At 38.8% G+C, this 27,492-nt stretch overlaps 1 protein-coding gene across 2 annotated transcripts in view; it reads left to right on the forward strand.

The window, feature by feature from the left end:
• The window catches only part of LOC108970606, a 96,891-nt gene extending 71,823 nt beyond the window's left edge, over positions 1 to 25,068 (forward strand). For both annotated transcript variants that reach the window (XM_018936089.1, XM_018936090.1), the window contains 15 exons: positions 4,751 to 7,221; positions 7,321 to 7,918; positions 18,812 to 19,072; positions 19,149 to 19,339; positions 19,421 to 19,771; positions 19,830 to 19,924; positions 19,986 to 20,208; positions 20,270 to 20,361; positions 20,429 to 21,153; positions 21,225 to 21,376; positions 21,439 to 21,506; positions 21,669 to 21,808; positions 21,879 to 22,000; positions 22,875 to 23,237; positions 23,294 to 25,068. In XM_018936089.1, the coding sequence (XP_018791634.1) occupies positions 4,751 to 7,221; positions 7,321 to 7,918; positions 18,812 to 19,072; positions 19,149 to 19,339; positions 19,421 to 19,771; positions 19,830 to 19,924; positions 19,986 to 20,208; positions 20,270 to 20,361; positions 20,429 to 21,153; positions 21,225 to 21,376; positions 21,439 to 21,506; positions 21,669 to 21,808; positions 21,879 to 22,000; positions 22,875 to 23,237; positions 23,294 to 23,453 (6,012 nt within the window). In that variant the 3' untranslated portion in view covers positions 23,454 to 25,068. The remainder of the gene's footprint in view (positions 1 to 4,750; positions 7,222 to 7,320; positions 7,919 to 18,811; positions 19,073 to 19,148; positions 19,340 to 19,420; positions 19,772 to 19,829; positions 19,925 to 19,985; positions 20,209 to 20,269; positions 20,362 to 20,428; positions 21,154 to 21,224; positions 21,377 to 21,438; positions 21,507 to 21,668; positions 21,809 to 21,878; positions 22,001 to 22,874; positions 23,238 to 23,293) is intronic.
• Positions 25,069 to 27,492: the final 2,424 nt, after the last annotated feature.

A 27,492-nucleotide genomic window follows, 5' to 3' on the forward strand; every position in this document is an offset into this window, starting at 1 on the left:
CTTAATTATATGAGCACAACAACATGGATGGGCTAAGCGAATGAAGGCAATATTTTTATTATTTTAGAAGTTAAATAAAAAATAAGTATTCTGTTTTGAACTGAATTAAAATTTCTTCCATTTTTTGTAAAATTAAGTTTCATTCCTGTACCATAGAAGTTGCTTTGAAAAAACTTTCGTTCTGTTACTGGCGTGACTTAATTAAGCGAGCACAAGTGTATATTAAAGAAATTATTAAAGGAAAAGGTGGAATCATTACACCTGTTTAGATTGAGCCATTAACGTATGTATGTATATAGTATATGTATATGAATCGGAAGTTCGAAGCCACAATCGCCAATCTATGTACATATATGGAGTAAAGTCGGCCGGATGTTCGAAAATTATGATAGTTATTAGCTCTATAGGGGCTAGGTCGAGTTTTCGACCGATTTTATTCACTTTAGGCACATTTTAGGTACAAAGAGATGTTATTACTCAAAACACGCTCTCTCGTTTTCATTTAAATGGCTCACATATTGGGCGATATATGCGGCTTAAAGTCACTCGGAAGTTCCAAACCATTTATAATATGTAAATCGGGGCTGAGGAATTATTGACCCATTTTTATCGCGCAGACATTATCTTAAGGATTTTATCTTTCGGTAAAAAGTCAACTATAGACATTAGGATCCACATATTCGGTAGCTAAGGACTTGAACCGTTCGATTTGAACAATTTTTGGTCATAAGGTCACTGCAACGCATTAACCGAGAAATTTCCATCCCGCTACAGTAATTGGTGCTTTATTTGTATACTAAAATGTGAAAGAATCAGATGGGAATTAAAATTGTGTTATGTGGGAAGTAGGCGTGGTTGTAGTCCGATTTACTCCATTTTCACACTGTGCCATAGAAGAAGAATTTTGATTAATCATACTTTAAGTATATTAAAAAACGTTATATTGGGAATCGGCGGAGTCGTTGTAAAGGTTAAAAAGGTTTATTTATTTGTTTCAAAGATATACTTTATATACATACATTAAAGTTATTATGGTGCCTTGTGTAAAATTTTAGTTCTCTATCTTACTTTACGGCTTCGATCACATCATGTGGACAGCTCAACTTTTTTCATTATTAAATTGTAATACTCTACGAAGTGTAGATTGTGAATTTAAATTCAGTTAGAAATATACTACAATAGTTGAAAATTTTCAAAATTTTCAGATCAGCATACAAATGACTTCACATAACCCCACAAAAATTGTCAAGCGGTATTAAATCGCACGAACTTGGAGGCTACGCTACAGACCCACGAGGGGATTGGTTCCGTTTTGTTGGAACCAAAAGTCGTCCACATCTTTCAATTCAAATTGGATGGCCGGCAGCAAATATTAACGTTTTGAGGTCACCAAATGGAGATTCCAAGTATAGCCATGTCTTCGTCCACTTGGTTTTTCCAACGGAGTGCAGATCTTCCTCTTACTCTGCTTCCCCCGGTGGGTACCGCGTTGAATACTCCCGGAGTTGAAATGTTTTCACCACTGTCTCTTAATTCGCTGAACTATGTCAATGTTGTCATATATCTAGCATAGTTCACTGTTCTATTATCTGGGATCATTAATCTTCCGCAGAACCTTTCTCCACACTCCCACTAATTGGATATTGTTATCATCCATGCCTTTGCACCATATATCAAGACGAGGATGATGTGTGACTTGTATAATTTGGTACTTGTTTGTCGAGAAGGGACTTCACTTCTCAATTTCTACTCAGTCCGAAGTGGCACCTATTGGCAAGACTTGTTGCGAGTGTGTCGAATGTTTATCTGATTACAAGATACTGGAGAAAGCAGAACTAACGGCGCGGTTGTTTCTCTTTTAGAAGATTGAACCTTCTCTATACAGCTCGATTTATTTTCTCGAGAAGCGAACGATAAAGTGTCGCCTTGTCTGAAAGCTCGTTTGGTATCGAACGGCTCGGAGTAGTTTTTCCCGCTATTGACGGAGCTTTTAGTATTTCTTAACGTCGGTTCATACAGCCGTATTAGTTTTGCCGGTATACCAAATTAAGATATCGCGACATTAACGCAGCTCCTTTTCGTGCTGTAAAAAGCAGCTTTAAAATCGACGAAGGGCAATCCATAGGTATTCTACAGGTGGTGTTCTCTTGCTCTTTTTACGGGTCTTTCCCAAGATATGGCGCATGGTGAATATCTGGTCAGTTGTTGATTTTCCACGCCTGAAGCCACACTTTTCTTTAATCTTTCACACAATACGCTCGATAGAACCTGATATGCAATTTTGAGGAGACTTATTACACGGTAGTTGGGGCAGATTGTGAGGTCTCCCTTTTTGTGGGTTGTGCAGAGCATACTTAAATTCTAATCGTCGGGCTTGCTTTCGTCCGACCATATTCTAAGCTGCTTTGTTGTTCTTCAGACGGGTAATTGCTTTCGAACTTTTTCATGGTCGGGTAATGGAACGTCTGCTTCATTGTCAACGATTGTTCAATCGGGTTTGCCATCTCCTGGTGTTATGCCATTCAGCAGGCTGAAGAAGTTTTCCACCCATAATTTCAGTATGCTCTACGCATCAGTTTGTGAATCATCAAAGAGATCAAATGATGAGAATCGTGAATTCGCGTTGCGCTAACCATACTATTATTTAGGTAATAAATTTGCACGATACGTACTTACATACATACGTATATCAAGTAAAAGCTGCCTGAAAGATAAATTCCGAAAAATTCCCTTTATTTGCAATGTCGTTTCAACCAAGTAAAAGTTTTTACACGATCTCACAACTTTGAACATTAGACAATTATGCAGCGAAATCGATTTTTATTTTGAATATTAGACCAAACTAACTTTTTCCTGAAATTGAAGCGTAAGTAAAAAAGTTATTCGTAAGTTTCTTGCATTTAGCCTTCGAAATCGAATTCTTTAACTTTAAGTTCGAATTTGGTTTTATATTACAATTTTTCGAAACAAATTGGTTTCTAGTAATTTCTACAGTTTCGTGCTTACGTTTTGCAAAATCTTAAAAAATATACAAAATTGTAGTGACTTTCATATTTAGATAATTGCCTTGTATCAACCACTGACTTAGAATCAGAGTTCATTGACCAAAAAGTACCCGGAAATTGTAAATAACAATACATATTATCGATCGACTGAAAACGGGTTCCACGGAGCGGCAATTTCAGTTTGAGGAACAAGAAAGAATAACACGGAGTCATTTTTTCTCTCCGTTCCGATGATTGTCGACTTCTTTGCATCTCACACTAATAAACCCATATCTCATCGGCAGTTATAATGTTCTCCATCATTGTGGCATCCAAATTCGCACGATCAAGCATGTCTAAAGGGACTTGTTTATGGTAGCATTTATGAAAAAACTTCAGCGTTATTGAGACGAGTCGAGCATGCACGCGTTTCGTATCCAAAATACCCACCAAATTAATCGAATGGACTCCCGAGAGATGTTGAGCTCTGTTGCAATCTCTTTAACACTTTGCTGACCATTTTCAAGTACCATAACCTTCATTTTTTTTAAATATTTTCATTTGAAGAGGTGGATGGTCATCCAGAACGAGGCATGTCTTCTCCGACCGCTCCGCCGACTTGGAAGGCTTTGTACCACTCGTAAACTTGCGCCTTTTCTAACCTTCGCAACGATACGAATACAAAATTTGAGACAAATTTTTTTGTTCGCAAATTTTATCTATTGTCGTGATTCACAAAGACCTTCGGTCTTTCGGTCAATTGTTTAACAATATTACCTTAAGACAGTATCAATTCCAGACGTCTCATTTATGTGGATAGTGTGCGAAATTATGGTCGCGAAGGGCGTTCTGCAATAAAAAACCGATAGATATACATATGTATGTATTTACTTGCAATAAATTTTACTTTGCCCGGGCCTTGAACTTCCGATCCACAGATATGAATTTTGTGCACTCGGCAACGGCAGCCGCAACAACGTTTCGTGTTGCAATATCTACTATCGGTATATTTTCCAAAATTTGAGCAAGAATTTCACTTTTCTCTTAAATGATAAGCTACAATATTTTATTATAAATAATTAATATAAAATTTAACGCTTTACGGAATTTATTTTAAATAAGCCGAAGTGTGTATTTGTTGCAAAATTCTAATTAACTTGCCCATTGTTTTCGTGTAAATAAAGCCATTCGACATAAACAAATTAGTATGCACCTCCCCACTTTTACCTACGAGCACACACTTTCACAGACTTGTAGTGGGGCTAGTATTTTTTGTTGGTGTAGGCATGGCATGAGTAAGTCCCAGTCCCAGTCCCAGTACAAGTGCCGCACATGAAAATGCTTTTCCGAAGCAAATAAAATGAGAGATAAACGCACTCGCAACAACACACCACCACATACACAAAAGCACACATGCAAACTACTGGCACACTTGCCATAATGGGCGTCCCGCATCTGTAGGAGAGTATGTGTGTGATAATGTGGTTGTGCTCCTCGCCTGTGCATAAATGAATATTGCGATATTTTGTGCATTTCGTCGATATTCTCCATTTAACGGCGTAGTGTGTGGAAATTCGGCGAAATCGGGTCTCAATTGAAAGACGTCTACGATATGTGTGTTAAACAGACACTCGCGCAGCCACAGCAAAACAATGTTTATCAAATACGCAACAACTAGTAGGATAAAGGGAGGGGAGGACGGATAATATTTATGATGAAATGGTCATTGTGAGCAATAATAAAAATTTGTTTATTTTTCATTCTAGATTAATATGGAGAAGCGTAGAAATACCTTGGATCGTTTCCAACGTTTGGGTTTTGGTCGGAAGTCGACTCCAGCATCGAGCGGGGCATCAGCGGACGGCAGTGGCTCGTCGCGAAATCGAAAATCGAACGAAAAATCCGAAAGACTAAGAGAACTAACTGAGCTACTGCGCGGAAATAGATCCTCGCCAACTCCACCGCCTGTACCGCCGCCACGTAAGCCGCGTAATGGATCACATTCAGCGTCGAATAGTTTGGAGCGGGCAGACACACAAGTGCACACGCCTGCAGTGAGGACTGCTTCTGCCGGCACTTATTCCATTGAAAGTCTCGAGCCGCCAACGTCATTCACGTCAAATCGCGTTGATGACATCATGTTGATGGACCAGGAGGAGGACCAAGCTGCAAACAAGACGAAATCAGGTGTTGGCGATTGTGCAAAACAAATCAATAATTCCTCGCTTGTGGCCTCAACAGCAGCAGGGGAAGATGTAGCTATGCGAACTGGAGCAGCAGCGGCACAAGCATCAACAAACCGTTTATACGATACACTCAAACCAAATACGAGTCTGTCGAATTTTGAATCGTTAATGAGCAGAGAGAAATCAAAGTCACCGTCGCCGCGATCTTTTGCTAACATCGTTGCGAGCAGCGCTGTGCATATGGACGATGCGCGACTGGCCGACAGTTCAGGTATAGCTACGAAACTAGCGAGACCAGAAGCTCGCACGGTAATCGGTTCATATACCCAAAAGGGTATACCGTTTCGGTCGGCGTCATTTTCACAAATTGACCTTTCATCTGGAAAGTACAAAAAGTCTTCGTGGAGCGCATTGCGTGATCGGTTGTGGCGTGACAAAGTTGTTGGCTCAGTGGATTCAGCAACCAATACGAAAAGGCCAAGTAATAGTGAAGAGGCGAGAAACGTCTTGACTCCTGCAGTACAAATCGAAGGGAAAGTGAAGTCCGAACCCGATTGGATTTACATTCCATTGAAGAAGAAATCCGAAATGAGTATTAATTTGAACTACGGCCAGGATATGAAGAGTTTAGAATCGCCAGACGTTATACCGGAGGAAGATATATTTAACACCGATTTGGAACATGCATCGACTACTACAGAAGACTGCAGTGCTGAAGTTTTACAGCACAACCTCGTTATTGCGCACGCGAAAATGGAATCGTTGACAGATACAATACAATCTGAAAATGACTACACCATTGATGCGAAAGAAGTTGCGGTCACTATTGAACCAGTGCCGGCAGTTGTGGAGGCGGAGGAGGGTGCAGTTGAAAAAGCCAAAGTGATTGAACAGCCGGCCATTCTAGAACCCATTATTGCCGATGTTATCGAACCAAATGTAGCCACTTTAGTGGAAGAAAGAATCGCCTTAGAATCTCCGCCAGACAATTTCCTGCAGACGGCTACCACATGTCTTATACCAGTGCCAGTATATGAATGTGCTGCACAGGATTGGCGCTTGGAGAACCCACCCCAGGAGTGGGTGGAAGTGCAACCTGAAGAGTTTGGCATTATACCGGAAACAATAGAGCCACTACACTCACTAAGCGATTGTGTGAATGTGAAACCTATACCAAAAACCGCGCAGGAGTATCGTGTGGAAAATGTACCGACGATCTCAGTCAGCCGTTCCTCTGAAGAGGCAGATGATAAATGTATTTTAAGAAGAAAAGACACGTTCGACGAGGAATTCAGTGATCTCGTAGAGCGCCGTCAAGCTTCAATAGATACTGCAGAGCTCAGTAAACGATATAGCCAAGACGATATAGATGTCGGAAAGGAAAAGCGAGCGTCATTTGATGCAATCACTACACGACACAGTGCAGACGAACGTAAACGTATCGATAAGTCGAAACGAAGGAAGGGTATGTACATTGACAATGCTGCGTGGAATGAAGCTGATAGTGTAGAAGCGCACAATCGACTGGCACTTGACATTTCATTAGCAACCAACATGAATGTGATTAAGCCGAATACATCGGAGGATTGTGGTATTATGTATATTAATAGCCCACCCACTGATGAAAACAGAACTCCAGGTTCGCTATACTCACCCGAAATAAATACTCCCGAATCTGATAAACCACTAGTTTGGACAAAAGCTGATCGGCTTACTAGTTTTAGCCTGCAAAGTTCCGAAGAGAAAGATGAATTACAGAGTGGGAGCCTTAGTGCGAGTAGTGGCAATGCTGCATTAGCTGGTCTTTCTCGGAACAATAAAAGTTTTCCCTTTCTGCGCACAGATTCGGTGTCTGATAACGAGAGCGATCGAGGTACATCGCAATGCCGACAACGTGCCAGCCCCAGCCCCGTTCCAGGCGATTACGATTTCAAACGATTTTCCAAACGACCACTACGTGGACCATATGGCCAAATGTTGGAGAAGGAAATGAAAAAGCCTAATAAAATGCACTACGAGGAAATTTTAGAAGACCTTCGCGAGTCCGAAATGTAAGTATAAAGAATAGTTTAAGAATTTCAGAACTTTTAGTAACATTTATTAAATAAGCAAAAATATTTACATATATGGTATATAATATGAACCCCCAGCTCATCGCAACCACGTCGCACACGTGCCGCCTACGATGACTCCAGCGCCCTTACAACAAACACAACGCGCAACATACCTCACCATTCGAACTCGATGCGAGTTCGCAAGTCGAACACATACCTGCCCGTACCTGCTCACACGCGTGCTGCGTCCACACCTTCCAAAATAGAGAATGTGAATAAAGACAGCGGTATCGGCAGCTTGGATAAGATAAATTCACACGAAAAACGCTACCAAAGCACTTTGGATAACTCCGTGACTCGCGATGATAAGAATTATCTAGATGCAGGTCATCATTATGCCCAACAACATTATCATCAGCGCGAAATCAAACGCGCTGCCTCCGAAGCTCCGGTCCAGAAAAGCCATCACAGCAAACGCAGCCAGTCTATGAGTGGTGAGAAAAACGCCTCAGGCGGCAATCACATAGCACATCAAGCGAAGCGAAGCCTTGATGCGACCACTGGCGCAGGTGCCAAGGCCAAAAGCGGCGCGGGTAAAAACTCAACTGTGGTGCCATCACAGGAACTGCTGGCCGAGTTGCTGAAAGGCTCCAGCGAAAAGTTGATATCTGAGCAGAGGAAACAAATGGCTGCGGTAAGTTAAAGTCTGCACTTTACTACGTCGTAATAGAAAATTTATAAATTTCCGGTTGCGTAGACAGTGGCACGCAAAAGTGTGCCGTCAAATACTGAAGTTTCATTACTTTTGTGTTCTACTATACGATATTGAGTGTTTCGGTTCTCCGTGGTGCTACTAAAATGTTCACAATCGCACGAGTTATTGTGTTTACTAGTCGCCGGAAGACGTTGCTAGAGCAAAGAACAAATCGTTTTGTAAGCATCGACGCCGTGTGACAGGTTTTGTTCATTTCACATTTAACTTCGGCAATCAAGGGCTCATCGGGAGGCACTAAGAAGCCAGAGAGTATTTGATTAAGTGTCCGCACATGCACGTATATGTATATGTGACCTGGTCTACGAAAAGGGAGGTAACGTGCGAAAACTAGTTTCTGGGAAACAGCTGTTAAAAATCTCATCTTCCATCCGGATCAACTAAAAAGTGAAAATTGATTTTTTGGATTTTTTGACACCTAAGCCCCCTTTCCGTAGACCAGGTCACATATACAGTTATGCCTAAATTAATGGTAGTGCGAGTGAGGAAATGCTTTTATGCGAAACGAAATGATAACTTTGTAGTGGCAATTAGACTTGATCTGTTTCTGTTTTCAGATTAACATAACTAAAGACTAAAGTAAGCGTAACCCTTTTTTACAAGACCTATGTCGAAGGATCTATACATTTGATGAAAGCCTTTAAATTATAGCTTCGTATCAAATTTAATATACCCTATTCAGAGTATGATATATTCTTATCTATTACAACGGTACCAAGTGTCTAAAATGAAGAAAACTAAAAACATGTGGCCCAGACAAATAAACTGGACGAAGATATCTTTGAATTAAGTATACCCAAGCATTAGCTCTCGGAAGATTAAGTATGAATTCAATCATAATGTGAGTTTAGCAACAATTAGAAGGCATTTATTAGATCCCAATTTAAAGCAACCCACACATATTTAGCACATTTAATTTCGTGACACTAGAAAAGTCAATGTAAAAATGTCGAAATGCCGAAATATTTTATGAACAGATGAATGTAAATTCGTGTTTGAAATATCGTCAGCTATAAGGTTGAATCATATAAACTAATATAATGTGTTTTTTTAATCCCTTTTCACCGTCAGGGATACATGACATTATTTATGGTCAGACGCTGCTTTTCTTGCAAATATGGGTGGCCTATAAAGAGAGTTTAAGGTACCATATGGACCATATTAAATATATAATTAACGGAGTATGTCATAGGGTTTCATGAACGAGATGTTGGGAAGGTGTGACTACAGTTTATAATTTTTCTAATTATTAGTTGAATAGTTTTATAATTTTAGTTCACGATCAACATTTTTAGATTTTTAGTAAATTCTAAGTAATTTGTAGTTCCCCTGCTATTTTATGATGACAGGAATGCTAAAAAAATGCTTCAAAAAACAAGCTTTAAATTTGTTAATCACCAGTGGCATGATTATCTATTATACTTGACTACTACAAGTTGAATTAAATTTGAACTGACCTTTTTTTGGAAAGGCGAAAGCACTTTTCTCATCCATAAGTTAGCACTGTTTTTTGTGAACATAACTGTACTATATAAATAAATATGGAAGTGTGTGGATTGTTACTACTTAAGAAAATATGCGTAATTCATTGGATTTTGAAATAAAATACAATAGTTCAGGTTTCGGTCGGTCAAAAAAAAAAAAAAAAACTAAATCCCCTATAAAACTGGAGTTTAATAATTTTAAATGATATTTTTTCATTGAGTCAAAAAATGTATAAAAAAAATTTGGCTTAAAATAATGGCATTCAACCGCTTATAGCTTCTGTTGAGCATTTAATATCCTAACATGAAGCATGATATGTTTTCATTGAGATTTGCATTTTTTATGTGATAATAAGAAACTAGAAAACTCTAAGGTGAATAACATTCACGTTACAATTAAGAGCTAATATTTGTAGAGGTGTCGTAGAACCTATTTCTCCGAGTACCAAGCCAAAACAACAACGTAAAAAAAAACGGAACAATTAGTAAAAATCAATTTATCAATTTATTTTATTGAAAATAGTCTCCATCTGCTTCAATTCAACTTTTTGCGGTCCAAAAGCATGTCGAACAAGTGTTTTAGCTCGGTGGACGGTATGGCCGCCAGTATGCCGGTGCAAGCCTTTGAATTGCCTTTACGCCTGCATATCGCTTCCTTACATGAGAAAAAGCATTTTTCCGAAAAGGAAAAAGTCACACGGTGCCATATCAGGTGAATACGGGGAATCCGATAAATCGATGCTTTTGAGATGTTTAATTCCTAATGAATTCATGCATAGTTTCGATTGGCCTACACGTTGATCGTCATTTATGTATGTCGTCACGACCACTTTGAAAACGTTGAAACCACTAGTGTACTCTGCCACGGGTTCGGCAGTCATCGCCATAAACTTGTTTCATAAATTGAAACGTTTCGGTGAAAGTTTTACCAATTTTAAAACTAAATTTAATGTTGGCCCTTGTTCGAAGCTCATTTTCGCACCTATAATGCAAACATACTGATTTCCAATTTATGAATTCTCATTGGACAATCGATATAGATAACAGATTCTAACGCACCAGTCGACATATAGATGGCGCCACCAGGGGCGCTAGATTCCTGTTTACTTTGGAAAGCACCTTGTACCACTATGAGCTAAAAATAGTACTTTCATCTAAATTTTAATTCTTAATTTATTCACCAAAATATATTTATGTCTCTCCTTAAAGTAATATTTCTTGGTCTTAATACACCTGTGCCAATGTTTTGTTTTTTCAATCCTCGAAACAGTTCTTATAGTCAATTTCCGGAATGGCCTTCAAAGCGCATAGCGACTCACATTTAATGTCTTCAATCACCTCAAAATGGTTTTCCCGGAGCTGTTGTTTGAGTTAGCTGAATGGCTTTGTATTCTTTGTTGACAGTTTGGCCGCTCAAAAAGAACTCGGAGTACACCACACCTTCTAAATTGCAAAAACTGTCAACATAACCTTATTGCTGACCTGTTTTGACGTGTTTTTTTCGGGTTGGGCTCACCTTTGCCATGATATTCGGCCATTTCATCTGTTTCCGGGTCGTAAGCATAGATCCAAAACTCATCGCCAGTGGCAAAACGTTGCATGACAACCTGGTGATCGGAAAGCATTGTTTCACAGGTGTATATTTACCCTTTCTGTGGTCTAATGAACCTCAGTTATATGCATTGTTGAATAGAGAACTCCTCTCAACTCTAATCTGGAACGCAGCATTGTGCCGTACGCCATCTAAGATGCTTGGACTTGTGGGCCTACCAAAATTCCGCCTTGATTTCCCTTAACATTTATATTTTAAATACCAACGGATTTGATCCCTTTTTGGTCTATTCTGGTCGTGTATCTAAAGTTACCAAAAATACTACAGTTACAGATGGACATTTACTATATTCATACCTATAGAAAAATTCCATTATATCTGAAATCCCGTGTCACCTTTGATCGGAATTCACACTTGTCTAGTCCAAAGGCATTCAGAACTTCGAACTCATACCTATTTCTCGAAATGAATTTCTATATTTTAAGATCTTCGAAATCTTCATGACTTTACTTTTAATGCTGTTTCGATAGGTTAGGATAACCTTGCCGAAAGCGTAGGGAAAAATAGAGTAATTTTGTACCGTTGTTTTCAAGTTGACACCATTTACCGTTTCCGTGAAAACTGCTGTCAATTGACCAAAGAGAAAAGTTCACAGCGGCGTCGACGCGAGTTAATACAGTGGCATCCAAATTGCAAAAGTTTGGAAAAGAGAGCTTGCAACATTGTGCGCATGTAGCCATTCCCGTGTGCTTTCACAATGCCTACCATAAGTATAAACAAGCCGAGGGTAGTGTTTATGTTTGTGGGAGCGCGAAAATCTAATTTCACCGTGTTTTCCAGCCGATGAAGAAACGCTTTTTTTGCTCACATGTCGTAAACATGTCTGTATGTATATTTTCAATTGTGCTGTAGATATTGCGTAGAAATAATATGTGGCTTTTTTGTGCTTATCGCCAAAATGAAATTACGAAGTGACCTGGTGGGCCATTCGTGTGGCTTTCAGCTCCAAACACTTGTTGTTGCCGCTACAGGTCTCCGAGCGCACATTCCTACGGACTTCCGTGCGTTTTGTAAGAAAGTTTTTCAATTGCGGCGCTCAGAGAGCGCACGTCGAAAATATACACAAAGACAATATGGAAAGGAAGAAGAGGAAGAAGCAAAGAGACAAGCGGAAGAAGAAGAGCGCGAGTTCACCAAGAAGAAGAGGCGCTAGTGGTGGTAGTCGCAGCGAAGTAGCGAAAATTTAGCCTTTTTACGTGCGTCGGTTGTGGCGAAAAATTGTTTAATTTGTTTTATTTTTCACGTCGAACATTTAAACAACGCATCAAACAATTAAGTTTCCATAGTTTAGGCGCGAATACAAAAATAAAAAATTGACAAAACAACAACAATAACAAAATACAATCATTTAAAAAACGAAACGAAAGTGACCACCAGAAAACCCAAACAACACATACAAAAAGTAGAACAACCGTTGTCGGCAACACTTGAAAAATTTCGGATTTTCTGTAGGAAAACGCTTTCTAAATGCTTTGCTGTGAAATTGTGTACCAGGAGGAGGCCAATAATTGCAGCTGAAAAGCTGATGTTGAAAATTTTCAAAACCCCTATGTGTATGTATGTGCGTATAGGCGTCTGTCCAGCCCGATAACCAGCTGCAGGCATGTGACTTTGTGTGTTGGGTGTGTGCGTTCAATGGCGCACGAAGACGTGCGAAATATTTTCGAAATTTGCGAAATCTGCATCTGGCGCGGACACGGCTTGTATGTTTTGAATATTAGTCTAGGAAAATCAAGAGTGCCAAAGCTAACAGCAACAATAAAAAATGTATAAATTTTCAAATACGCAACTGCAAAGCAAGGCGTTCGTATATGTGTGTGTGTGTGTGGTGCATGGCACTTACAAGTGGCGTAAGTGGCAGAAGAATCCTTTTTTCACTCGTAAAAAGCCAGTGAAGTGTAGAAATTTTACGTTGTGTACACATAAAATCGCACCTGCGTATACGCTACATAGCTACACTGCCGTACAAACATACACACATGTGTATGTATACACAAAATCGGTATATACAAGCGCCTATATGAGTGAGTGAATTGCAGCAAATGTAATCAGGCAGCATGAAGCTGGCTGCTGGCTGCTGGCGGCTGCTGCAGTGGGGCGTCCTTGCGACTGGCTGAAGGAGAGCTTTGCAAGTTGCGCGTTGAGTGTTAAAGTTGACAAATACTTAAGTCTAAATTTGAGAGTAATAAAATATGTTTTTTTTTATTATTAAATATTTGCTTTGTCTACAACGAGTGTGTTGAATCCATAGCTTTGCTGCCAAAGTGTTGCTGAAAGAGCGCGTAATCTTTCATAGCGGAGGCACACTGCTCTCGCGCATCCCCGCTCTCGCCAGGCTACTGTAAATAATTCGTACCGCAGAACTTGTTTTTTGCTTTTATTTTGCGCTTGAGTACATCTGCGTGCGTGTGCATGTATATATAACTGAATTGCTACTAAAAATTGGGAGTTTGGCATATTTATGCGCATTTGGTTTTTTTTGCGATTTCATATAATTTGTACATACGTATGAGTTCGGAATGCTGAAATGAGAAAATAAAAATTAAACCTAATAATATTTGCGGATTATTAAAAAATGAAATCTTTTTGACTACTTGGTAGAGCATGCAGGCACTTCTACGTATGTATGTACATGGTTGTTGTGGCCACGAACACGCGCATGCCATCATCATTAGTCCGTTGGCGTACGCTTCTTGAAATCTGAAAATAACCAAACATTCATACATACATACATATGTGCAATCGTTGAAGTATGTATGTATATGGCAATCGGTGTCTCATGCGCCTGTTGCCTTACTCTATCAGGCAGCTGCGATTATGCTATAATAACAAGTAGACAGAAATTGAAATGTTTCCGCTCGTCCTCTCCCCTGGCCGCACTCAAAACCTGCCCACCCCCGCGCCGACATGTTGCTCACAAAAGCGAAACAACAGAAAACCCTAGCGAATGTGGCAACCACTGTGCCTTGCGCGCTATCAGCACCCCGAACACGCTGTCAAGCCCCGCAACGCTGACGTGTGAATGTTAACACATGTAACAAGCACGCGACAAGCTTGTTAGTGCTTTCTGATAATTTTCTATAAAATATTTTCAATACAACAAAAGCGGCCGTTCGACCGCTGCCTTCAGTGTTTGTTGATGTGGTTGCCAGGGACATTGTGGGTAATGCGCTGATCGGTGGAGTTGGGTTGTTGAATTGCTGTCACAAGAATCACCAAGAGTGTGCGGCGGAAGCGCCACGTCACCCGAGAGCGGTGAGGTGACATGCGGGTGTTGTGTCGGGAATAAGTGTGCAGTAGTAAAGTCATTATTCCTAAGAGTATCTAAAAGGGGTACATATATGCATGGCTAGATACATATACATATGTGTTTGAGTGTGTAAAGTCACATAAGAGCCTTGCATGCCAGTCAGCGGAAGCGCCTTATGTACAAAGCTGTTACATCCCACTGGCTGGTTAGTCGATTGGTTGAATGGGGTAGCATGCCAAAGGCAACTATTGTTAGGCCTCTGTGGCTGGATACATGCCTACACATACACAGCCACTTACTCGCGTATAAACTCGGGCGCATGCAGACTACTCAACCGAAAATGGGTCGCTGCTGCAGCATTAATTGATGTCGCTGCCAATGGGTTTGTTTTGCACGGCGCTGTTCATTTACAACGCCACACATGCATGCAACTGCACTGAATCAGCTGCAGCTGCGGTCTGCTGTTCGAATAATGCGCTGGGTGGCGCGGTCGTCAACGCTATGCGTACGCCATTTAACGCTGTCATTGTGTTAGCGTTAAATGCAGCATTTAGTGGCGTGCCTAAGCGTAGCTTCCGTGATTGCTCATACGCAGTGCACAACCAGCAGTATGCGCATCGATGTGTTGTTTTGCCTTGCTTTGGAACGCCAACACGCAGGTACTTCTGCACTTACTCACCCAAGCGTTCAGCATTTGGAGTTCAGTTAGACCTTTACGCTGCTCTTCATCGCTTGTGATTTGAATGAGTTTTTGTTAGTGTTGAAAATCGCTGTGAGCGCTTGAAATTCTGTCAGCTTTGAAAAATATTCAAGTGAAATTGAAGTGAAGCTTTTCTGCGATTCTTCGAGTGAAGTAAAAAATTTTCAAAAAAAAAAAAAAAAAAAAAAAAAAAAAAAAAAAAAAAAAAAAAAAAAAAAAAAAAAAAAAAAAAAAAAAAAAAAAAAAGTGAAATAAACATCAGCTAGTGGCAAATGTAGTGAATCCTTTACACGAGTAACAACTGCATTGCTGTTTGTGACAAAAATCTGTTGGAGAAAGGGTGCAAATCAGTTTCTGAACTCTTTCAACCTGTTTGCGATTTAGAAATTTAAGCGAATATGCTGTAAAGACGGTCTTCGGTGCGCTCTGCTTGCATTTATGTGCTCGAATCACTGTTTTCTTATTCCATTTTTGTCTTTGTTGCATTTTTTTTTACCGCCATTTGCTTACATCCTTCTGGCTGTGGCATTTGGCAGCCTTGAATAAACCACTTCAAAGTGAGGAGCAAATAGCGACGCGAAACTATAAACACGCTGAGTGGGCATAGAGGTGAAAACAAGCTTTCATGCAAAATATAACAGCCTTGACAGGCGACAGCATCAACAATAACAATAACTAGTCCAAAACATGTTTTTTCCTTTCAGGTGTAGCTTAGTACACTCGTACGTACTTAGTTTATAAGGGACGCAAAAAATACCTGTTTACAATGCCTTGGGCTGCATTAGGGTGGATCGGTTTTTTTTTATTATTTTTCTCTTTTTGGAAATTTTGAAAAGGCGCAATTTTTTAACTTTCACGCCTTAGCACTTAACTCAGGTTGCTTAATTTTGAAATTGTTGTCATTTGTCGACCGAGGCATTTCCAGCTATAATTGTAAATATGTGCTGTCTGTCTTCGTATCTACATATGTAAGTCTACATAAGCAATGTACAATTTTTGTAGCGAGGATATATTGCAAAGCTGTTCACAATTTAATAAGCGTTGGAGAGTAGCGAATCGAACATACTATACCAGATGGTCAAACAAACGAGCGGCAGCTGCGGTGCAACGCTGCACTAACATGTGTTGTCACGCATACCCAATAGTATAATCATAACTGGGAGTAAAAACATTGCAGAAATAGTGCAGTTCAAAGCAAATGTCCATATAGAAGCACAATAGTTATTAAACCTCTTAAAGTTTGATTTGGCAGAGATTAGGGACTTCGGGGAATCCGCCTACAAAGTCGCAATGGGACCATGAGCAAACTAGAGTCCTGTCGGATTATACTGTGCCATTTGAACCACAATCAGTCACCTTCCTTTAAAGGTTAACAGATAACTTTCAATTCTCGAATATGGCTATTTCATTCCATATTCTTCTAAAAGTCCAATCTCTTCCCATACTCATTTGGTAGCGACCATTACCTACAAGTAGTGAGTTCGCCTTGTAAAATATACTCTCTTGAATTATTTTATTACTAATATCTCACTCCAAAATGCGTTAGAATAAATCTCTCTTTAACAAAGCAATACGAACAAATAAAGTGTTAGTACCGTAAAGCATAATTATTTATATTATTATACCCTGAACAGGGTACACGCACTGTAGCGCGGCGGGTTTATTCGCGCTGTCCTACAAACTGATCGCACAAAGTCTAGTCCTTGTATGGAAAACTTTTTTTATTTCAAGAGAAGTCCTCACGGAATTTGCCAGGGTATATTGCCTAAGTCAACGGTTTCTACTCGGAGGAAATTGTTCAAATCATATAGATGGCATATACCTTGACCGATCGAAATGAAGACAAAACACTTTTTGCTTTTTATGCTTTAAAAAATGCACTTGTTGAGGGTATTACAGCTTCGGTGCAGCCGAAGTAAATTTGTTTCTTTTCTATCATCAATCCCCCTAGTATAACCTTTGTAGCACACATTTGTATGCTTGTATGAGTATCCATATTTATTTATATAATAGTAAATTTTTGCACCAAGTGCTGCACCATACAAGCATATATGTATGTATTTACATAAATGCTCTTCTCATGGAGGTTCAGCTGCATATTTTGCTGTTTTATCTCCTGTTTTGGCCTATTTAAAGCCCTCGGCTGCGTAACTATCCGCGCGTATCAACTAGTGGATGAGCTAAAATTCTAACATTGCCACCTGAGTGATTCGACCAAAGCAGGCGGGCATGTCCGCTAGTTAACTGTACATTGCTTTCTGACTGCAACTCGGTGGGTGTATCATGTGCTAAAGCTGGGAATAACTGGGAGTAAAAATATAAAAGTAATTGCAACGGCATTTCAGCCTTAACAATAGATGACCTCTCACGAGTCCTGAGTGCTTTGTTGCCACAAAAAAGCTCACATAAGCACCAAAGCGTTGAGTAAGCTCTTCAAGTGGGTGATATACATATTGTAGAACAATAAACAATTTTATCAAATTTAAGATTCAATTTTTCTTTCAGAGAAAAAGTTGTTCGAATGTAATGAAATCAGGGATATTCAGCCAAGTGAATAGTTTGTCAAAGCTATACCGTTAGATAATAATATATTAACGTTTTGTGCTGACACTAAATGAGTAGCGGGGGGAATAAGAGTGATGCGGTAGATTAAATTTCGATATTCAAATTTAGGAAATGGTCAAGTGTGGACAGTGCTCGGTTGAGGTACACGCTGCCACGTCCGTTTAGCTTGCGATACACAAGTGGTTAGCGGGACTGGGGTATATCATAAAATGCTGAGCGTTAGTTCTTGGTAACTCTTTTAGTAACCGAGTTTTCGAATTAGTCGAATAAAGAGATTTGAGGTAAAAGGCTGACATAGTCACTTCTGCATTAAGTGAACATTAAGTTGGTGTCCGTGTAATAAGAACTTATTTGTTTATAACAGTTTCGACAAACTGCTTACAAGTTCATAGCAAATAGTCCACTTCTCAAACAAGTGCTTGAGATGTAGGTAAGATGTTTGTCAGGCTTTGCTGCTCAAGGGACTAAATGGTACAGCCTATTGTAATTTAATATCGGTAGAATATTTGATGTCCAGCCCCACATCTGAGATGGTCCAAATGTTAGCGAAAATCTTTCAGAAAGGGCAGATCAATACATGCGTATCTTATTCCACAGAGCTCATCAAAAGAAAATGCTGTTAATAACTAACATAAAGTGAATAGTAACTAACAAGTTTAGAAAGAAAACAAAAATAAACAAAAAGTTCAAAGTAGTGAAAAATATTACCTTAACATAACCTCTAGATACCAAATACAATAATATATGTAAAAAATATTTTAACAAACAACAAGCATAATCAGTAAGCGTTGAAAATGACTCATAACCGTGAAAGTTTGCGGCTCAGTTTGCTTGATTTGCAACAGAACACACCGGCGACTTCAAACGGTAGTAGTAATAATGTCAGTGTTTCACAAACCATGTCAGTGATGGCCAATCAAGCCATCACCACCGCCGTGAATCGAATCAACAAAGTCATTGTCGCACATCAAAACGACAAATGCGAACGGCTGAAGAAAATGCAATCCATCACCTGCTCGGATTCGGAGGATGACTCCGAACGCCGCGCACAGCTCGAAATTAATAATCGTTGGAATTACGGTCACTACGATGGTGTAAGTGGAATACCAAAAATGTTTTTTGATGTCTATGCAACTGGAGAGAGTTTGTAGCTGAGCATTGTTATGAACATTTATTAATTTTGCCGCAAACCTTTCGCTTTCAGGACACACGTACACATGTGGTGCAGGAAATCTTACGCAATGAACAGTCATATGTCGAGTCACTGCAAACAATCGTCTCAAAATATTTTAAGGTACTCAAGTCTCCCGAACATGCTGGCATGATCGATTCTCGCACCGTGGATGAGATATTCTTTATGGTACCCGACATACTGGAAATACACCAAAAATTTCTGGCTGAGTTGAAATCGCGTTGGGATAGTTGGGAGGCAAACCAAAAAGTTGGCGATGCTTTCCTGGAAACGGTGAGTTGCGTTTACACAGCTGTGAAAAGTTTTTACAAGAAAATCATTTAACGTTTTGCTGCATTGATCGCCACAGTTTTCCAAGTTGGAGGTTTTGGAGGTGTATACATCTTTTGTGAATAACTGCAATCGTGCCAAGAATGCTATCCGCTCTACGAAACATCAGCGACCCTCGTTTGCGAAATTTCTCGAAATCACTGCACGTGAGCATAAAGGCAAATTGACCCTGGACAATTTGCTCATCAAACCGGTGCAGAAATTTCCAAAGTAAACCCTCCTTGTGATTTAATAACTAATTACAGTTGATATATATTTGTCTCTTTCGCTCTCTTTCGCTCTCTTTTGCAGTTACGAAATGCTCTTTCAAAGACTCATAAAACACACCGATCGCGATCATCCCGATCAGAAACATCTGCAGGATGTGCTCAAGCTTGTTCACGATATACTTGTCCATATCAATTGTAAAGAGCGTGAAATTCTCGAAAATGGTCAACGCGAGGCGACATTGCGTGAACTTGAGGGCGTTATCGAGGGCATAACAGATCTGATAACATCCGATCGACAGTTTCTACTTTTCGATTTGGTTTCGATGCCATCGGGTCAAGGGGCGCGCAAAGAGCGTGGTTTCTTTCTCTTTAATGACCTATTAGTGTTGACGAGCATCAAGAAACGCAGCGGCACAATACGAAAACCCAACCCGTGAGTTTGATTTCAGCATATCAAGTCACATCTCATACATGTGTATGGTTTCTTACAGTTCTACCTGCCCAGGCACCGTGGCCTCAACACTGGATACCAACAAATATAAGTTCCTTACCAAGATCTCACTGGATTGCTTAGAAATCGTGAAGAGTAAGTATTTGATTGAGCTTGATTCGAAATAATTAATACGTTCTTTTCCCTTTACTAATAGCGAAAGATGAAAATGTGAAGCGCATAATGAACGAAATCGAAAATTTAGCCGAAGACTGTAATAAGTTACAACAAATCGCCGATGTCACTGCATCACTCAAGTATCCACACCAGTATCTGGAGGATGTCATACGTGAATTACTGCGAGATGTCCAGCGTCAGCTATCGGAGCGTCAGACCAATGATACACAATTGAATATGCTGGATCTGCTGGTTAACTCACCGTAAGCTGCCAACAAACAATGAATACATTGAATACATTTTAACGCGCAAATTTCTCTCTAGGAATGGAAGTCAGAAACTCTCGATCGTCTTCAGCAAAGCTGAGAAACGCACACAGTGGGAGCAGACCTTCAATGAAGCCAAACAGAAGTTGGGTAAGCTTAGTGTTATGCCATTCGTTTTCAAATTTTACTTAAAGTGTCTTTTTTTTACTTTTCACAGCTGCTACTCTCGAGCGACATCCCATTCCAGAGTTTCTGATGTCCATACCGATACGTAAAACCCGCGCTGGCTTACAGTTCACTTGCGCTGCAGCAACGCTCAGCGAAAAGCGAGATGTGTGGGTGTGTAACAGTGACGGCTATGTGGGCCAAGTCTGCATAATGTCCCTTTACCCGGAACCGAATGTCACTAGCTGCAATGGCGTCTGTAATGCGCGCATACTTTGTGTAGCCTCCGTACCCGCCTACAATTCGAGCAATAGAAATTCCACAGGCAGTGGAACGCAGCAACAACAGGCACAGCAAACGCTCCCACGCAGCGCCAGCACCACACCGCAGCACAGTTACACACAACAATTGCGTGATTATCGCAAAAGCATTTCTCCGAACTTCCAGCCGCCCACAATGATTGGCACACCGGAGAAGAAAAAAACGCCGTCGGCACCGACATCTGGCGCGGTGAACCCCGTTGGCACCAGCGTTGGTAAGGACAGTGCAAATGGTGACACTAGCGGTGACAACCAACTGGATTTGAATCTCAGCTCCAGCGATGACGAAACCGACACAGCTCTAGCGAACGCCAGTGGCTCTGTTGGCGGCACCGTCAACACTGACAGCGGCACAATTGAACGCGTACCAAGTCCGGCGCCGTCAACACAGACGATCGCCTCGATGACATTGCCGGGTAGCAGCAACAGTGGCACGCCATCGCACCATTCACATCAAGTAAGCCACCCTGTATGCTCTTTTGTTAAGCGACAAGTTGCTCATTTGGCATTCTCTTTGAATATTTGTAGGACTCGAATCCGGATGAAGGAGAAGGCAATTTATCAACAATGTGGATCGGCACGGAAGACGGTTGTATTCATGTCTACAATAGCACCGATAATATACGCATCAAGAAGAACCGCATAAAGATCGAACATCAGTCGGCTGTGTATTCCATATTGTAAATCGAAGTAGATCGAAGGTTCTGAACTCATTTGTAATTATTCATATAATATATTTCAGATACCTGGACAATAGGGTTTTTGTCTCCTTAGCTAATGGTGATATTTGTGTTTACTTGCGTGATGGTGGTGAGTTACCCTTGCATTTGCTGGACATAAAAATTCTATCTTAACAACTTATAACTGCCATACTATATATCTTTAGTACATACCAGTTCTAGTTTGATGATCTTTATTGAATAATCTTATCAATATCTTGTATTTGAATTCATTTACAATTTGTATATGCAGTTGTCTGGAATACCAGTTCGTCGCATTGTCTTTCAATCGGTACTGTAACAAGTCCGGTTACGAAGTTGCTGAATGTGCACGGAAAACTATGGTGCTCTATACAAGGCATCATAAAGGTTTTAGATACAGAGACTTTGTTGGTGAGTGGCGGTTCTGAACCTCTTCTATAATATTAGGTAATCGAAAATGTGTTGCAATTTATACTTTCAGGTGGTAAATCAAATACAAATCTCATCTGATTCGAAACCTATTACCAACATGACGGTGTCGAATAATTACGTGTGGATTTCGATACAAAACTCGGCACATATCAAGTGTTTTCATTCCATAAGGTAAGTATTTGAAGTTATATTTAATTGTTAATGAATACACTTATATATACATAAGGGAATATATTTAGTAAATATAGTAAATTTTCGGTTGATTAGAGATATTCAAGTTGATTTCTAGAGTTAGAAATTCATACTGCTTCTGGAATAAAAGTATCGCCATTTTAATTATTAAAAGTAATATTCTTTTTACTATAAGTTGTCCCTTATTATTTCATTCCTGGATATCCGAGTATGTCAACTCTTTTGCCTTTGAAAAGCCTGTTGAATCAGTCTCAAATCTTTCTGAGTAGGCTCTTCAACTGATTAGCTATTACCGGATTTGTGCTAATATTATATTTTTTCAAATTTCACAGTTATTGCCTTTAAACGAATCGATTATACATTTTAGAAATAACATTTTGAGAAATGAAAATTTTGGTTTTTTTGAAAAACTTGATAAAAAGGAATTTTGTGAAAAATTCAACTGATGCGTAGGCAACGACCATATGTGTTGACCGAAAAAACCTTAAAAAACTGACAAAGTGATTTTGAATGACCGAAAAATGTGGTTGATAAAGACAGCTGAGCAGCAACTTAAAGATATAACAAGACATGGTGCTCGTATCGTTCAAGAAAACAAGTACCGATACTTATGAAGACCTGTAGTTGTCATTTATAAATGTAATATATAAGAATTTACGACTTAGTTTACTTCAGTCCACTTTTCCATATATTTCATTAGTTGAGCCTTTCAGGTTGCGGTAAAATCCGGATCATTACTGTAGCATTTTTAGGACCGTTTAATCGACTTTAGCTCAAATATTGAAACTTGTTTTCAATAATTGTAAATTATTTTGCTAGAAAATATAATAAATAATAAATTCTGATATTTCAGCCATCAGTTAATAGCTGAAGTTAACTTAGCGCCAGCTGTGAATAAAATGCTCTCGAATTGTGATGAGATTATACGCCAGCACAAGGCCGCCTGTTTGCGTGTCACCTCGCTGCTGTCCTGCCGCGATCTCATTTGGATTGGCACCAGTGCAGGCGTGTTGCTCACCATACCAGCGCAAGGCTTCGAGAAGGGCGTACAAACTGTAGTGCCCACTGGCATTCCACACGGCCACACCGGTCATGTGCGTTTCCTGACATTCGTGGAGACGAGTGGTCTCAGTGCAGAAGGCAGCGGCAGCAGTACAGGGTCTACGGGACGAGATAACGATAGCGCTATTAGCAACAATGAATACAGGAGTCATAGGTATGCGCTTTGGCATTTAACTATCTTCTACTATGCTTATACAAATCTGCTTACAGTTCCACGAAGCATATGAAACCGAAAGCGGAATCGAGTACGATACTAGTGATATCCGGCGGTGATGGATACGAGGACTTCCGTAATTCGGGTGCAAATTCGTTAAGTGAAATCGCCGGCCGCGAAGACAGCACCAATCATTTACTGATATGGCAAATTTGAAGTAGGCGACGCAAGAACCGTTGGAAGGAATTGCTTTCACGGTGGAAAAACAACAACTAGTGGTGGCAGCGTAGTCCGGGCGGATACCGGCGAAAGCGTGGAATCAATCGACACACCAGCACGAGCATCTAAAATGCGACGTTGCAGCGACGAGCGATTCTCACAAAACAGGTGCGATTTTATATTGCGCAACAAGCTTCGCGGGACCCGACCGTTCACTACATAAGGATAAACACAACCCCCAAAACAAACACACAAATAAACACGCAAATTGACGAAGTTCTTGAGTGTGAATGTGCATGGACAATTTATGATTTGCCATTTCGAGAGAGAAATATTTTGTGAGAGAACTTAAACTTTTTTGTTTACCGTTTTGGCGGGAAAAGTGCGCGAATGTGCGAAAATGGAAACGTGAGATCGACAGTTGACTGTTGGAATTTAGTCTGATCACTGAGATTACAATTGCTGAGAAACTCACCTATATACATATAACCCTTGGCGTCTATCGTGGGCGGCACTTTCGTCTCATGTGTCGAATTCAAACGATAACAATTCGAAAGGCGATCGTGCAACACGCTTTATTTGAAATCGTGTGTACCTTCATACATACTAACATTTATATACTATATATATATGCATATGTATGCGTATGTACATATGTATACAGGCAAATGGTGATTGTGAAGTGTTTATTCACAAAATTGGAAAATTTGCCAAAAATCTAAACCTCTTTGCTCCATTCTAAACAGCTGTTTACAACATACTCGTTCATGGCTGCAATACATACATACATACTTAAAAATAAGGTTAAGAACAATATTCCTATACATATAGATACATATAGATATTTACTATTACTTGCATACATACACACACATATTTTAATTATATTTGTAGACTAAATTACCGCACACACTTTTATATGGAAGAACTGTTAAATACTTGCGCACACGCAAGCACACACATACGTGTGTACATGCAAAAAGGGCAAATGAAACCTGCAAAAAGCGGAAATAATAAATTTTATTGAACTGAAACTGAATAATGTGCCAAAATGTGTTTCCTTTGCTATAACAATTGTAAATTATCAAATTTCAAACAATTACATACATATGTATATGTACATATATCCAGGCATACACCAATTGATGTACATATATACATATGTATCTAAACAAACGTACGCATATTTGTATGAATTGGATTTAGACAAATCAGCTCGGACAGCTCCAACTTGTGGGGCTTGTGCGAGAAACTAAAACAAAAAGAGAAACAAAAACAATCTTTGTTGTATATTAAGCAACTTAAAAACGTAGCAGAATGTATAAATTATATATACATATGTATGAATATAGTACATAATAACTGTATACATACTACTTACAAACAAATTAATTGAGAGCAAACACAAACAAACATACATACCTAGAAAATTATATTTAATGGGCGCAACTGCAGAGTCCCGAAAATATATATTTGAACCGATTGAACAATAATTAAATAAATCTACTATTTAAGCACTATTTACAATAAACATTAACTAAGCTGAAACTAATAACAAATTATACTGGTAATTGATTAAAATAAAATATTAAATAATTATATACATAAATTATATAGAAGGTTATCATCATTGAAGCTGTAAAGTTAAAGTTAATAAAACTGTAATAACAGAACTCTTCCAAAATTAAGTTTTCTAGGGAAATGTTATGTATAGCTTATATAAGGAGTGTTAAGGAGCTCAAGCTTCGAAATTGACATGCGTGATTCAGTGCGAAATTGCAAAGCAAGCTTGACTAAACTGGGCGTGGTGTGAGATACATACATAAGATTTCGAAAACAAAAATCAAAAGTAGTTGTATTTGCTTTTATAAAACTAAGTTGTTGAGTGTTAGCCGCAAGTCTAAATGTCTAAAGGTCGCCTTTCTGTCTGTAACCAGTGACGGGTCGAGATTTGTAACCCAAACCACTTTTTTCCTTTTTCCACAACTTTTGGAACTGAAAACCGAACCACTTTTATAAAGGTTAAGGGTCGGTGCAACATTTTTGCTAAATGTAAAGTTAATTTTTTGATAAATTACAAATAATTTATACAATACATATTCATTTAGCTGAATTGAAGCCTGTTGCGTTGTTCGGAGAAATATAATAAAAGAATCTGCGAAAAATTTGATAAATTCTGTGCCAAGGGGATGCTTTCAATTTCGTGTTTGTCTGTACGTGCACACACACACAAATACTTAAGCATACTCTCTTAAATGCTGGATTTCACTTATAGTGATTATTTAATTTTTTTTTGTAGTTCACATTTGTAATTAGGAATTAATTTGTATTTTATTGTAAGAGTTCACTTATTTTGGCTATGTTGTCGTGTACAATTTTTTTTAATAACTTGTAAATATAAATACTTAAATATACGGGATAATACTAAGGCACTTCAGTAACTGGACAATCGCAAAAGTTTGTGTTGCAAGTCTTCCACTTACAAGAAACTAGAAAATTTACAACACTCACCAGAAATGCCTTTCGCTGACTGTTATGTTATGTTCCTATGTTCAATATGTTATGCTTGTTTCTGAGATTATTAATTATACCACAATTATCCATTTAGTTGCATTTAGATTCTTAGCAGTTCCGGAAGCGCTCAATGATCCTCATCGACTATCCATACTAGTTGAAGATCGATCCACCGCCACCGACATCCAGTTCACTTAGATTACCATAGAACTTAAAATCCTTTCAACGAAACTATAAACCTCAAACTAGTTGGCACTGAACTCTGCTATCTCTGGCTTTTCGTCGGCAGGAAGCTGTGCCGAAAAGTTGTTATTGTAATAGCGAGGCTAGATCTCTTCTTTTTTAAAAATGATGCTTTCGCAAGTATTCGAAATCTTTTTCAGCACATAACTAGCTGTTTCAAAGAAGTTAAGTTCACGTCGAATTCTTCGGTTATGTATTCAGATTGGGTTTTACGACAAGTTTCCTTTAACAAGAGGTAAACCTGCTGTCCAAGTTAAAAACAAAAAAACATTCGAATTATTGCAATATTATGTTTTGTCTGTTCGGCAACGTCGCAGTTGTTGTGGTCCAGCTGGGTTGTCTGTTATGTTGAAACACCCGTTATCCCCGTCATGTTTGTGTTCATCTCCCGTATCTTTAGAACTACTAAAAAACATACATACATACATATGTATATGGACAGACAATTTACATATGTTAATAGAAAAAAGTAAAGAATTTAGTATAAAACATTAATATATTGAAGTTGGTTAACATTAACGTAATCTTAAATTGAACAATTAAATTAAAGTACTAAAAAACACATTCGTAAATCAATGTAAACTTAACGAGTTAAATGCATAAATGTTTAAACAAATACCTTTGCTGCTGAATCTTAATCCAACAAGCTAAAAAACAGCAAATAAAACAACAATATTAAACAAACCGTTAAATCTTAAATAACATTTATTGGATCGATATTTTACCGGTATCAAGATGAATATATATGTAAATATACAAATAAATACAAACAGTTGTAAATTGAGGCCACAGCGGAGCGAAAGAAAATATTTTAAAATATTTAAAGTTTCTTATACAAAAATAAACGGTTGTTTTCTAATTTTCTATGAAGCATACATTTGATATCATCATTTTATTGGAACTTTTAAGACTTAATGTAAAGAAATAACAACATAAATGCAAATTTAAACGAGCAAAGACTTGCAAAAAAAAATAAATAAATAATTAAATAAATCCTAAGCAAATAATTATATAAAATTGTATTGTAAATTGTATTAATTAAGTACGCATGTATGTAAATTTGTAATTTTTAATGGTAAAAACACTTGCTTAAGGATTCTCGTGTGAGGCAAAGTTCAAAAGCAGTTTCGAAGTAGTTATATATGTTTGTACTTATATTTCGTATTCGAAATCGAAAATCTCACTTCACTATAAAAAGCTATTTTCTTATTTATTACTTCACTGTATATACAAATGCCTATCTAGACGTTTTTCTAAAGCATATTTACCTGCTAACTCG

Source organism: Bactrocera latifrons, unplaced genomic scaffold, assembly GCF_001853355.1.
Source record: "Bactrocera latifrons isolate USDA-ARS-PBARC rearing strain unplaced genomic scaffold, ASM185335v1 scaffold_301, whole genome shotgun sequence".
Classification (NCBI taxonomy): domain Eukaryota; kingdom Metazoa; phylum Arthropoda; class Insecta; order Diptera; family Tephritidae; genus Bactrocera; species Bactrocera latifrons.